Source organism: Chinchilla lanigera, unplaced genomic scaffold, assembly GCF_000276665.1.
Source record: "Chinchilla lanigera isolate Chin_1 unplaced genomic scaffold, ChiLan1.0 scaffold00005, whole genome shotgun sequence".
Classification (NCBI taxonomy): Eukaryota; Metazoa; Chordata; class Mammalia; order Rodentia; family Chinchillidae; genus Chinchilla; species Chinchilla lanigera.
The window spans coordinates 18,922,533-18,937,803 of NW_004955406.1; the positions used below are offsets into that span (position 1 = coordinate 18,922,533).

The window sequence follows — 15,271 nt, forward strand, 5'->3', positions numbered from 1 at the left end:
TGGTGGTATTTATTATAATAAAGTTAACCTGTATTATTAATAAAAACAGCTAAAATAGTGTTGAGTTTTTAAAATAATTCTGAAGAAAATTTTCTGAAAATAGAGGGCTGATGGTTTAGTAGCTTTTAACTCTGACTATACATCAAAAACTTTTTAGAAATATATGGAGATGCAGAATAAATGGATGTATCACATTTACAAGCCCCCACAATTATATTTTTAATAAGTATTCTATTTGTGGGTAACTTTAGGTTTATGGAAAAGTCAAAGTTAATATAGAGTTCCTATATACCTTTCATTCAGTTCCCCTAGTATCAACGTCTTACATTTCCATAATGTATTTCTCAAAACAAAATCATAATTATTGATCTCTTCCTCTGAGAAATGAATATTGGTTTACTGCTGCTAACTAAACTCTAAACTTTATCCTTGTTTTACCAGTTTTTCAAAAAATGTCATTTTTCTGTTACTTCAGGATGCCACATTGCTTGTAGGATACTTGATTTTTCATTTTTAATTTATTTTGCTTAGGTTTTTTTGAGGGGGAAGAGAGGAGTTATTAACATAACTGTAGATTCTTATGCAGTTTAAGGAATAATACAGAGAGATCCCACATACCTTTACTAAGTTTCCACAGTGGGTAACATTTTTCAAATAGAAAATAGAAAAATACTGTTCTTGTATTTTTATAAGCTGATACAGCTACTTTTCCAAAATGTAAATATTTATCAGTGTTTTCTGAGTATCAAAGTAATTCTATCTTCAACATAAATGAGTAGTAAATAGAAAGTGAACATTTCCCATTATTTTATACAACCTCTTAGAAATAATGCTATTTTAGAATTTTTGTATAGCTTTCCAGATGTTATTAAATGTCTGTATAAGCATGGCTATATTTTTTTATCACAAAAGCTTGTTTAAACTACTCTATCAGTACACTATCATGCTAATACTAATAATGTGTATTTCTAAACTTCTATGTAATATAATTGTATGTGTAATTTTTTATACAAAGAAATATAAATATTGTATTTATATGTTGTATTTTTCCTATTAGTGTGTGAATTTATAAAATTTTTAACTATAATTCTTTAATGTAGTTGTATGATAATTAAACAGTCTCCTGTTGATGTTCATTTAGGTTGCTTCAATTTTTACTGTTAGAAAAAGTATAGAGGTAATTTTTAAATATTTATTTAGATTTTGTAGCACTGAGGAGGATCAAACCCAGGCCTCACACATACTCTGCAAGCACTCTACCACTGAGCTATATCCCCAACCCTGTGATAAATATTTTTGTATCCACATCTCAGTCACCTGAGTTTATTTGTTTAAAAGCCATCGGAGCCTATTTTAATGTGCCACCCTCTTGTAGTCATCATACATATGTAAACTTGAACAAAATAAGTGATTGGTTGGGGAATTCTCTAAGAATTAAAGCATCATACTATGGAATTTTAAGTAATCGTACACATTTTACATTATGGGATATTGAGTGTTTACTGCTTAATTAAAACAAGGAATATATTGAAATCAGGGTGTTCAAAAATAAAGCCATTCACCAGAGTTTAAGAAACCTTACCATACTGCAAGCTTCCCTTGCCCCTCTAGGATTTGTTCTCATCTAGAACTTCCCTTGTGTGTCTCCACACCGAAAGATCTGTAAGGTCAGGAAAATGTATCTCATTTATCATTGTCTCCTGGGTGCCTGGTACATAGAAGGTACTTAGTGACTGTATCATTATCATAACAAATATGCAAATATTTATTGGCCATTTTAGATGGAGCTGTTTCATTAATCAGAAATTCATGCTTTGTTCAATCAGATAAGAAAATAGAATCCAAAGTTTATGTCTCTAGTCCTCCAAGAAATTCATCATCTGCTGCTGCTATTAAGGAGACTACGTGGGACTGCTCTTTGAAAAAACATAAAGATCCAGAACCGAAGATTTGTAAGGAGCCTAATCTGGTGGTAAAGTCTTTACTGAATGAATAGTTTTTTTAAGCAAAATTCTTTTTAGAGACTTTTTATTTCTAGATACATTATTTCTTGGTAGAGCCGAATTCTTTGGTCCAAAGTCACCTCATGTAATGTTCCTTCTAGTTTTCAGTCTTTTATACAACTAGCTTTCCAAAGTTTTCAGATGGTTTTGAGACTTGACAGTTCCTTATCTCTATGTTTCAAAGTTTAAGATGGAAAACCCCTCTCCTTAGAGGAGAGAGGAGAGAGCTCTTTTCTTGCTTTGTGCTTCAATTCCTGCATGTCAACTTTGCACTCAACCTCAGTCAGTGCTTTTTTTTCTCTTTCATTATACCTTCACACATGCTTCTCCCTTTTTGTATTCATTTCACTTATTTTACATGTAAGGAATTAGTTGTATTCTTTGTCACTGTACTGTTCGTACCTGACTTCTTTCATGGAATAAAAATACCTTGAGAGCCTGCTGTGTTTTCTGGAAGACAAAGAAAAGCCTAGAAGTAAACAGTATATTTAAGAACAAAAGTGTTGGACCGACGATGTAGCTCAGCAGTGCGGCACCTGCTTGGCAGTCATGAAGTCCTGGTCTTGAATTGAGTTCCCAGTAACAAAAAAAAACGCCTATCTTTGACTAGAAGGCTAGCTGAAATTTAATCCATTCCTTTGTTACCTTTCACCTTTGGTAGAATTGGATGGGATGAAAATAGTTGAAGTACTGTGTTGTGAAGTTTGTATAGAGTATTTGTGTAATACTTCTTAATTATTTGCCTACTATCATAAAACTAAATTTTTGTATTTTAATGTAAGTGAAAATCACCTGGAGAATTTTTTTAAATGCATAAAATGCACCATTCTCATGTATTATGAATAAATCTGGCTTGAGCCCAAGAATCTGCATGTTTAATTTCCCAGGTAATTCTGATTAGAATGATTCATGAAATATACATTAAGAAATGTTGCCTTAGGGTTTGAAATGTGACTTAAAGACTTACTGTGTTTTCATTTCTTTCTTCTTTTTAAAAAAAATTTGTAGAAACTAGAAATAAGCAAACCACAGCTCAACATGCCAGTGACAAATGATATCCCACCGGATGCTGTACAAGAAAAGAAATTATGCAGACTTCCCCCATTAGATACCAGTACCCTTGTGGGGGTCTTTGTGGAGTACATTATCTCTCCTAGTCAATTCTACGTCCGAATCTATAGCAGGGATTCATCAGAGTTACTTGAAGACATGATGATTGAAATGCGGTAGGATTTTGTTATTTTCGGTGGTTTTTTTCCTGTATCTTACTCTAATCAGCATAGTTTGGAGGCTCTACCTTGTGTTGTTTTGGTTGAAGTATATGAAATGTCTAGCCTCACATAGTTATGTAGTTGGATTGAAGTATATGAAATGTCTAGCCTCACAGAGTTATTTAGTTGTGTTTTAATAGTCTTTTCAGATAGTTGTGAATATTGTTTCTAGATAATATGTTAAAACTTGACAAACGGTAGTTTCTTAAAGATAAATTGCAATGTGGGGTTTGAATTTTTTCATATACTCTGTTAAAGTTGAATGATTTACCTTTGTGCTATAACTAGTTCCAGGACTAGCTATGTAATTGTAGACCTCAGTACAAAATTAAAATGCAGAGTTCCTTGTTTAAAAATTAAGAATTTCAAGATACCAATGGAGCCATTTAAGCAAGCATAAGGCTCTTCTAACCATGTACTCACATGGACCAGGCTACAGTGAATCTTTTGCAACATCTTTTATTGGTCATTTGTAAAATGCTAGTCCACTGAATTATGCTGATCTTCCAAATGTAACATGTTTTATCTCATAATATTTAAAAAATAACATTCACTGATAACACTACTGAAAGTGCTATCATCGGGAGTTCACAGTGGTGTATATAATATTTTGAAAGTGCTAACTTAAAGACTTGAATTTTATCATGGACGACATACATTGTTAGTCACTTAAGTTGAAGAGAACGCTCACTTAGTTTTGGGGAAGTGATACGTCAGATACCTAAGCCTGCATTGTCATTAGTGTACTAGTCATTTTCCCATCACTGGGACAAAATACTCAGTGCTTACAACTTAAATAGAGGTTTAAATTGGCTCAGTTTCCAGTGATTTCTGCCCAAGTTGGCTGGCTCCAAGACAGAGACAGCATGGTGGAAGGGCATAGCAGAGAACAGCTGTTCATCCCATGGCAGCCAGGAAGCAGAGAAAGAAGATCAAAAAACACATACTTCCAGCTCAGGCCCCACTTCGAAACACTTGAAACTTGGAGGGACATTTTAGATCCAAGCTATAACATCCCACCCTGGGCCCCCTAAAGTCTCATCATCTCATTATGAGAAATGCATTTAGTGTATCTCTAAGAGTTGCCAAGTTCAGAAAGTTGCAAGTTCATAATCTTCTGTGAGACCCAAGTCAAACTCTTAGCTGTCAGCCCTTGTGAAAGTAAAAAAAGTTAAATATTTTCAGCATACATTGCACAGGGTAAATGTGCCCATTCCAAAAGAGAAATAATGGAGTAGCAAAGAATGGGACCAAGGCGAGACCAGAGTCTAGCAGGGACAAACATTAAATTCTTTAGCTCCATGTCCATCACCCAGGGGAAGTTGTGGGTGAACTCCAAAGGGCTTGGGTCGTCCTGTCCCTATGGCCTTGCTAGCTATAGCCCACAAGACCTCTCACTTACGCTGCTTCCATTCTCTGCTTGTGGTTTTCCTCAACAGACATTCCACATTCCTGAGGTCTGCAGTGCTCCTTCAGCTTCACTCCTAGCTTCATGCACTGTCCTCTTAGGGGCATACTACCTAGACTCTCAGGCTTTCTTTTGAACCTTCTGTGACCCCATAACTTGCATTTTGTATGGCTGAGAAACCAGCACCTCATGGACGTGAAGTCCTTGTTTCTAACTGAAACCTCCTGTGGCAGAGACAAATTGGAGATAAACTAAAATTGTCAGGTAGCCAGAATAGCATTGGGAAGAATAAAAGTGAGACAAAATATGAAAACTATTGGTTTTAGAGGTTAAATTTGAGCTGGGGTGAGAGAAGTTAGAAATTTACACACTGCCTCTAAGGCGAGCATGATACAGTTGATTGGCAATGGTTTTTTTTGTTTTGTTTTTTGTTTTGTTTTGGTATCAGGAATCAAACTCAGGCAATGTTGAACAGGCAGTATTAATTAGGATTAGATTTAGCCACTGTTAGAAACAGTATCGTAAAGAAGACACTTCCCATAATCCAGTAGAGGTGATACAGGCTGATGTAATAGCTTCATGATGTTAGGGACACAGATATTTCCTATCTTGCTGCTCTAGATCTTAATGTTGCCCCAGTTCATAAGTTAACAGAATCAGGATTTGAACCTGTTATACTTCCTTTTTAAAAAAATTTTATTGGTACATTTTAGCTATACGTAATAATGATATCATACAGAATTTGTACCTCTACATGATATATCATTTCTTTTTTTCCCCATTCCCCTCTCATCCCTTCAACTCTTCTTCCTCTCCTTATTTAGAAAAACTGAAGTGTTTCCTTTTTTTGTCTTTTATTTTCTTGTCCATTCCTTCCTTTCCTTCCCCTCTCCTTTTTCCCCTTCTTTGAACATTTTCCTCTGATTTCCAATAACTGTTATACATTTTGGTCCTTATTTACACTTTTAGTTTCTCCAACCAGAAAAACAATGCAATAAACATGTTGTTTGACTTCCTAAAGACCCCAGGAAACCCAAATTTTTAAGGCAAAGCTAAGCCTACTACAGGGTAATTAATGATAAGGAAGGAAGGATTTGTCTTAGAAACTTAAATAAGAAAGAGTTTGAAAAAGAATAATGCTGCAGAGAGAACAAATATATTGAAGGCATAGAAGAGCGAGGCTGTTGGATTTGGGAATTAATTGGTCATTGATAAGTCTTACAGATTTTTTTCCTAGTGCCTGGGGTGGAACTCAGGGCCTTGAACATGCTAGGCAAGTAAATGTTTCACACATGAGCTATATCCCTTGCCTGTTTTAAAAAGTGTCCCTTGTACAAAGTACTGGGGAAAAAAAGTTGGATTATATTTTATTCAGATAATATAAGAAAATTCTCTGGTATGAGTAAACATTTACATATTTTTTAAAGTGAGGATTTTTTCTTTGCTTTTGTTAAGACTTTCCTATTTTTGATATATGAACAAAAGTGATCTTCAGTTTTTCTTTCGCTGTGAGTTTCTCTGTATTGTGGAATTCCACAGGCGCTGTTACTCTAACCAGCTGGTTTCTGATCGATACACCATGCCAGAACATTTTATTCAGCCAGGACATCTCTGTTGTGTAAGGATTTCTGAGGATAAGTGGTGGTATCGGGTTGTTATCCACCAAGTCCTGGCGAAAAATGAAGTTGAAGTGTTTTACCCAGACTTTGGAAATATTGGAACTGTCCAGAAGTCCTCTCTGAGGTTCCTGAAGTAAGTTGAATTTAATAAAAGCAATGGACAAATTCAGTCACAGTGCTAAAACTCGTCTTTTTGCTCTTGCCTTCCTTCCTCCACCCTTCCCTGCTTTCCATCTCTCTTCTTAGTACAAATTTGACAACTGGTCATTTAATTTCACAGATGGATTATAATCTTTTTCATTTGACTGGAAATTTGAATGGATCACAAGAATAAATTTCAGTCTCATTAAGAAAATGACTGGGTTATAAGAGGTGCATCTATATATGTACAGCAGAAAGGTTGAGCTATTCCTATCTATTGTATAGGTCTCTGAAAGATTAACCATATTTTGTAATTTTAGTTTTTAGATTGCTTTAATTTTATTTGCTTAGATTACATTCATTTAAAATTTCATGAATAAAATACAGTGATGCCTTGGTTCACGAACACTTTTGTTTGCAAACAGTTTGATTCACAAGTAAATGTTTTGTAAAATTTTGTTTTTGTTTACAAATTGTGCATTGGGTGACCAACACAACCATGGCCATGTTTCCCACAAAACAGTTATCTTTTCCAAAATCATAGAATAAATTGAGTTTGTGAACCAAAGTACCAGTGTACTCTGAAATGATATGAGTAATAAACCAAGAAATGAGTTACAGATTTCATAAAATGGGGTTTAACAAATCATTAAATATTCATATATTTGATGATCTACTGTAGGTGCTGCTACACAAAGCTTCCGGCTCAGGCTATCCCTTGTTCTTTGGCTTGGGTGAGACCAGTGAAGGTATGTTTGCTTGTTTCCATTAATGAACAAGGATTTGGGTACTTGCTATATGCCAAGAACAGTTCTGAGTCCTCTGGGTACAAAAGTAAAGCATGAAACCAGCTCAAATAAATTACTGTTTATTGTATGGAACATAGCCATTGAACAAAAATTATTGTATCATGTCAGATTTGTTGTAATAGAGGTTTTTACAGTATGTGGTAAAGGAGCAAAATAAGTATGCCCATCTCTGTCCAGAGAAATCAAGAAAGGTTTCGTAGTTGAGGTGGCATTTGAAAGAAAATTACAAAGTGGAGAGGAAAGACATTCCAGGCAAAGGAAGAGTAGCATTCAAATTTGAGAAATTATTAAGTACCTCTGTTTGACACAAAATGTAGCACAAGTTGGAGTGTGTTTGTGGCAGATGTTGTCAGAGAAGTACTGCATGCATGAACTTCATTTGAAGAGACATGCAACTATACAATTTCTATTTAATGTTTGTATTCTTCAGTTTTAGTATGTGTTCATACGTGAATATGAGTTTATGGGGCCAGGGATGTAGCTCAGTGGCACAACGCCTGCCTGGCAGCCATTTGTATGGTTTGTATGGTTCCTCCTTGAGGAACTTGTCAGAGGCTATTTTCACAGGTAACTTTAAAAAAATACATAGTACACTCTAATGAAAAAAGTTAAATATAGTGAGTACATAAACCAGTAGTAGTCATTTATTATCATTATCAACTGCAGTGTGATATACTTCTATATGACTGGCAACAGTAGTAGATTTGTCCACACCAACGTTACCATAAACATATCATGAGTTGCATTATAATGTTATGACAGCTACAGTGTCACTAAGCGGTAGGAATTTTTCCATTTCCTTATAATCGTATGAGACCATTGTCATATATGCAGTTTGTTATTTGCTGAGATACTGTTACATAGTGCACAACTGAAAGTAAAACCTGGAAGGGCTGGGGTTGTAATTTGGTAATAGAGTATTTGCTTAGTATGCACAAAGCCCTGGATTTGATCACCAGCACTGAGAAAATGTGAATACCACACAAAAAAGCCTGTGATAATTTGTCACAAACAATTTTAGGTTTTTATCTGTTTATTTTTTTATTTTTATTTTTTGGTACGGGAAATCGAATTCAGGGCCTTGCGCTTGCCAGGCAGGCACTGTGCCACTGAGCTATATCCCTGGCCCCAATTTTGTTTTTTTAAATTGTCATGTAAATATTACATTTTGGAGATAAGCTAAACACTGTGCAAGGTATTAAATATCCATAATAAATACAAGATCCTGACCTTCAAAAAATTGTAACAGTAGAGAGGAGGAACATATTTTTATTTATTTTTATTGGTATGTTTGGAGAAGTTATTTATTCCTTTGAAGGCAGTGTCCTCTTTGCCTCTGTTTTTAAGATCTTCTATTTACTGTTTGTATTCTTCAGTTTTAGTATGTGTTCATGTGTGAATATGAGTCTATGGGGCCAGAGAAATAGCTCAGTGGCACCGCGCCTACCTGGCAAGCATGAGGCCCTGAGTTCAGTTCCCAATACCAAAAGAAAGTTTATACAAGATTTATTTGTATTTGCCTTACTTTGTTCATTGGACTTCTTTATCTGCAGTTTTTAAATTTACTAAATCTTGTAAATGCCTAGTCATTATCTCTTTGTTTATTACCTATTCCCCAAAAGCATATTTTTATTCTATTTCTGTCTCTTTTTAAAAGTATATTAAACTTTCTCAGTTTTTCTTTCATAGACTTTAATTCTCCTCTGTATGTTACATCTTACCCATACTAGGTAATTTTTTCAGATTATCTTCTGCTTTACCAGCTTAGTCTTTTATCCTATTTAATACACTACTGAATTAACCTGTAGAATTTTTAGTTTAGGTTATTATATTTTTACTTTCTAAAAATTCTTAGTTCTGCTATATCAGTTTTTATAAGTTGCTGATCTCTGCTCAAGCTTTCAAACTACATTGGATGTTTTTATTTTTTGTTGAGATTCTGCTTTAAGCATATTGAATTTAATTTTGTGATTTGTCTTAAGATTTTGAGTTTGTTTTGTGATTTCTACTTGATGTGATTTATTGTTTCTGTGTATGCTTATCTCTGCCTGTGCAGTGCTTATTGTCTCTGAAAAATTATTTGTAAGAATGGCTCAGGATGCGTGTGGCAGTGCATACCTACAATCCTAGCACTCTGGGAGGCTGAGGCAGAGGATTGAAAAAAGGCCAGCAACTTGGCAACTTAACAAGACCCTGTGTCAAATAAGTCAAAACGGAGGTGACTGGAGATGGTAACTTATTGCGAGTGCTCTATGTTCAATCTCCAGTACAACAAAAAAGAAAAAAAGAATGGTTCAATAGTACAGGCTGAGGTTGTCTCTACCCAGAGAGAATTTTCATTTGCTTCTGCCTGGTGACTAGGATTTCCATCACACTAGCACCATAGTAGTTAAGTTACCAACTTGAGAATTTGTGAACCACTCTAGTGAAGTGAAAATTGAGTAGCAAATCCATATGAGACTAGTTTAATTTTTTCCCCTCACCACAGAGCATATCCGGTAGTACCTAGTTTATTGAAGGGAAATTCTCAAGACTCCTTCCATGGTGGACCTTGGTTTTGACATCTGTTCCCTTTTACTTGTTAGACCATCAAAACCAAAATTCAGATTTGCCTAGATTAGCAGTACCCTTAGCAAAAGTAGTTCCTACTTTCCTTTCAGTTTTGGCCTCATACTAGTTACTACTAGATTGTTAAATTTTTTTTTGTATTTTTACACCTTTTTTTTTTGTTACCAGGAATCGAACTTAGGAGCTTGTACTTGCCAGGCAGGTGCTTTGCCACTGAGCTGTATCCCTGGCCCTTTTTTTTTTTATTTTTTTTATTTTTAGACATTAAAAATAATACCTTACCCAGAATTTCTAGGGGTTTTCTTTTCTGTAGGAGGGTTGGTTTAATAACCTTAACTATTTCTGAAAATGAGTTCATCAAAAATTATTTTAAAATTTTCCATGATCACATTTTCGCCTTTTTTCTTCACTCTGACTTGTTTTTATTTCTAAAGCATAAATACCATAAATGTTATTTTGGATCTTTTATAGTTTTATTTTTCCACTAAAGTTTCATGAGGAACTCATTTTTGTGTATGGTCACTGTAATTCATGTTTAAACCTATCACTTAAATCTAGAATCTTGATTTTATTTCAGGAACACTGGACATCCAGAGCTATTTTGCAGTTTCAGAAGTTGTGTGGTTTGAAGCCACTAGTGGGAGTAGTGGATGAATATATAGATGGAATCCTTAACATTTTCCTGTGTGATACATCCTCAAATGAAGACATTTATTTCCATCATGTCTTGAGAACAGAAGGCCATGCTATTGTATGCCGAGAAAATGTCCCTTCTAAGGTAGAGAAGTCTGGATGTCTTATGCAACATATTTTGTTGAATCTCAACACTAAAGATATGACAATTTAATACAGAGGTTATTTGATTTATTCTTTTATCGTGAAACCATCCATTAGATTCCTGGTCTTATGAGGAGTACTGTCTTAATTTTCCTATGACCATACAAATGTCACATTTGGTTAATTGTTCTTTAGAATGTGAATATTTTTATTTTAAATAAATGATTGATTATTCTCTCTTACCTCAAAATATTTTATCTAAAGTTATTCTAGAGAGAAACACTTTTATTTTACAATTATTGATAATATTTATGTCATTGCCAATATTGATGTTAATTTTTGTAACTAGGTAAGTGTCAGTATGGAGAAACTTAACTATTGAATTTTAGAAAATAGTGTATTTCGGGGCTGAGGATTTAGCTCAGCGGCAAAAGCGCCTGCCTGGCAAGCGCAAGGTCCTGAGTTCGGTTCCTGGTACCGGAGAAAAACCAAAAAAAAAAAAAAAGAAAATAGTGTATTTCCATGGCATTTGAAAATTATGAAGTGCTTTTTCACCTTTTCTGTCTTCATTATATAATTAAACCCTTCCTCCTCTTTATTATGTTTTATTTTTAATCTTAGGGCTTCAGAGACCTAAACCCTTTAGCTTTATACACTAAATCCAGTGGTGGGCCGGATGATGTTGACATGGCAGAACTGGGTTATCTTTCCCAGCACCACTATTTTAATAAAGACCGAGAGATAAGTCCACAATCCAAAGACAGTGAATTACATACCCTGGTAAGAGGTTTTTGCAATACTGTTATAATTTCTATTATTAACTGTATTTATCCTCATTTTATAGATGAGGGAACTGAAGCTTTAAAATTTAGGAAAGTTTGGAAATTTTGCACGGTGATCTTAACAGTTACTTTGTCTCTCATTATTTGCTGGTTTAAGCCTATATATTAGCCATACTTCCTCTTGGATGATTTCTCTCTGTATTAAGTTCCCTTGCTTCCTTTTTCTAATTATGACTTCCCATACAGTCCAAATGCTAGTCTTTTTCCTCCTGTACTACTCAGGTGCTTTTTCCAAATCTTATTTCTTTCTTTCTCAATAAACATTTTGCCAACACCTCACAGTAATAATAATATTATAATATTTTATTACGTATTTTTCTCAACTAAGTAATAATGTTTATTAAACTTATATTACATCACTGGCACTGTTCTAAGTGCATATATATTAGCTCATTTAATCTTCATAACACCTTCACCAAGTTGGCGCCTTATAGATAAATGGACAGTAGAGTACCCAGTAAAATTTAATGTTTCTTGAACAAATAAAATGTACTCTGAATCCAATACTTGTCATGACAATAGCTATTGGACAACAGGAGTATCACTGTGAGTTCTAGTCTATATTTGAGAGTTAAAATGTTTTGGTTTTTGCTACATAAGCCTTTTAAAATTTTCTTTAAATAAAATGTAAAAATTTTTGTTTAATTTGTATTATACCTCTGACATTTAAAGTTATAGAGATGATGAGGTTTTAAAGTAGATGTTTGTTTATTAATAAAAAGTTAAAAAATCAAGACCATTTGACTACTGAGATTAACCTCTGATTCTAAATACACATATTTCTTGCTGTGAGTTCAAAATGATACAAAGTTTTCTAGTTAATATCAAATTAATTTGGTTTGTTTGGCCCATTATGGGCCTAAAGTTATTACTGGAGTAAAAGAATATTTCCTCATCTTAAACAGCGAATCAGCCTTTAACATTTTTAGAATACCTTGTCTGTGTATGTCTTCAGATAATCATAGTTTAGTCCTAGAAATGTGACTGTCTTTTCTGTACAAGAGAAGATAGGGCCAGGTATATAGTTCAGCAGCACAGTGCCTGCCTGGTAAGCACAAGGTTCTGAGTTCAGTTTCTGATACCAAAAAAAAAAGAGAAGAAGATAAAAGTGTGGTATCCTACCATAGTCTGTATTTTGATGTAGCAAGGCTGTCGTATGCACACACACACACACACACACACACACACACACCACCTGTCATGCAGTACCTTGCTAATCCTAATAGGCCTTTAAGCATTCTAATAGTTTGTATTTTCTTCTTCATTGCCTCTTCTAAGACATCCTCCCTCAATAATACTTTCAGTATATCTCTGTGCTGGGTGTACTCAAGACCACACTATAATGACCTGATTATATGTTTTCTCACTTTTTAGTTCCTTTAGAGCAGTGGCCTGATGCATTCTTTACATCCAAAGAGTTGTCCTATACACATTTGACCTCTTACACAAAGTATCCCAGTTTATGCTCAATATCTGTTAACAGCTAGGCATAGTGTTGCATGCCTGTAATCCCAACACTTGGGTGGCTGAAGCAGGAGTATCACAATGAGTTGGAGGCCAGGCTGGCCTACATAGTGAGACCCTATCTCAAAAAAAGAAAAAAAAAAAAGACTGTCACCTGAAATTGTTTAACATAATTGGAAGGTCAAGGGTCATGGATAAAGTTTTTTTAAAAAGTAGCTTTTGTATGAACCATAGTGAAAACTTACCAGCAAAATTTATAGGCATGTAGGGGCTGGGGATTTAGCTCAGCGGCAAAGTGCCTGCCTGGCAAGCGCAAGGTCATGAGTTCGGTTCCCGGTACCGGAGGAAAAAAAAAAAAAAAAATTTATAGGCATGTAAATTTTGGAAACAGCATTATAACATAGAAGACAAAATAATACAGCTTTTCTGTCTACTAGCAATCTGTTAATGGTAATCTGTCTTTAAATCACCTTAAGTCTGTGTCAAAGGAGCCATTAAAGGATTCAGAATTCAATTCTTTGAAAACTCTGAAGAACTATGAAGATGATCCAAAGTGGTCCATCACAGAGCCAAAGGATCGGAAGGAAGAAAGTGAGGTAGGAGAAGGCAAAGTAGTTTTTAAAAAAAAAAAACAAAAAACATAATTACAGGAATATAATTAATTCCAAATAAAGAGAACGGGAATAAAATAGCTCTTTAAGCCCCAGTGCTTTCAGTGTCACAGACCATCTCTCTCTTTAGCAGTCCCTGAGTCCAATGTTGTAGCATCATAACCTTGATCACAGAAAAGAAAAAGGCATTGTCTGACTTTGATGGGTGGATTACTGTCCCGCAGCTTTGGGCTGTCTTCAAGAGTTATGCATTGCTTAGGTAAAGCCCACCAGGAAAGGTACTTACAACTTTTTTGGAGGATGTATTTTTGCCTTAATCAAATGATTATGTACATATAGCCTGCAGTATGCCTGACCTCTCCTACATTTTCTGTTTCCCAGAATAACTGTTTACATCTCTTTTAGCTGCTACTTTTAGAATTTATATCTGTTTCTTTCATTGAACACCATACTTACATTTCCTGATTTTTCAGTTTTAAGTATCTATGAACTTCCCACAGTGAAAGATGAAAGTTTAGCTCTCTTTCATCTCTTCATCTCACCACAAATACAGCCTTTGTGTCCCCTCCCCCACTATCCTTCTGTCTAATAATACATCAAGCTTTCCATTAGATCACCACACAGTATTTATTATGACTATGTAAATGCTATGACACCTTTTCCTTTCCTTCATAACTTTTGTGTTAATGTTTCATTCTTTTAAAATTAATATACAGCAAGATTGAGTTTCTATTGGTATACCTGTCAGTTTTAATACCTGTGCAATTTCGTGCAGCTAATACCACAATCAGGATGAAAAAAAGCTCCGTCACCTGAAGTAACTCCCTTGTAGCTGTCCTTTTATAATGTCTCCCTGTGTTGCTGACCCCTAGCAACCATTGACTTTTCTCTCACTCTGGTTTATATTTTCAGGGCTATTATATAACCTTTGAGACAGGTTCATTTAGCATATAGTACTGTGGAGACTCACCCAAGTACTTGGCATATCAGTTCAAATCAAAGGTTTTGACTGCTGGATGCTTTTTTATTATATAGATATACCATAGTTTGTATATTTCTTCACCAACCTTGAGTTGTTTACAGTTTGAGTAATTATGAATAGAATAGTTCAAAGTATTTACTGTACAGGTTTTGTAAACTTAAGTTTCATTCATACAGGGAAAATACCCAGGAGTAAATTTTCTGGGTCGTGTGTTAAATGTTTGTCAGTTGTTCTCCAGAAAACCTGTACCATTATGCCTTCCTGCCAGCATGTAAGAGTTCACTTGCTACACCTCTTTGTCAGCACTCAATAGTGCCAGCAAGTTTTATTTTAGCCATTCTAATTGGTGTAGAGTAGTATCACAGTATGGCTTTAATTTGCATTTCTCTAATGACTAGTAATATTGAACATCATTGCATGTGCTTATTTGCTGTCCATACATACTTCTTGGTGTAACATCTGTTTGTCGTTTTCCCATTTTTAATTGGGTTATTTGTTTGCTAAGTGTTTATCAGATATGTAACTTTCACATATATTCCTCCACATATAGCACTTTTTATTTCATTCTTTTAATTGTGTTGCACTTAAAGCTAGTTTTTCATTTTGAGAAATTCCAGTGTATCACCTTTTTTTCTGTTCTGTACAGTGTTTGCATTGTTGAGAAATCTCAATTTTAGTACAAGGTGGAGGGTTAGGATAGGATTCATTTCGTTGCATATGGATATCCAGTTCTAGCATCGTTTATTGAGGTTATCCTATCTCCACTGAGTTGCCTG

General features: G+C 34.7%; 1 protein-coding gene across 6 annotated transcripts in view; it reads left to right on the top strand.

Moving 5' to 3' along the window:
• Tdrd5 (tudor domain containing 5) overlaps window positions 1-15,271 on the top strand; it is a 66,191-nt gene that overhangs the window by 27,523 nt on the left and 23,397 nt on the right. For all 6 annotated transcript variants that reach the window (XR_001236523.1, XM_013521209.1, XM_013521211.1 and 3 more), the window contains exons 8-14: window positions 1,827-1,972; window positions 3,012-3,229; window positions 6,222-6,434; window positions 7,125-7,191; window positions 10,397-10,597; window positions 11,218-11,376; window positions 13,379-13,498. Coding sequence is in view for 5 of the 6 variants with exons in the window: in XM_013521209.1 (XP_013376663.1) it covers window positions 1,827-1,972; window positions 3,012-3,229; window positions 6,222-6,434; window positions 7,125-7,191; window positions 10,397-10,597; window positions 11,218-11,376; window positions 13,379-13,498 (1,124 nt within the window). In the remaining variant the exon portion in view is untranslated. The remainder of the gene's footprint in view (window positions 1-1,826; window positions 1,973-3,011; window positions 3,230-6,221; window positions 6,435-7,124; window positions 7,192-10,396; window positions 10,598-11,217; window positions 11,377-13,378; window positions 13,499-15,271) is intronic.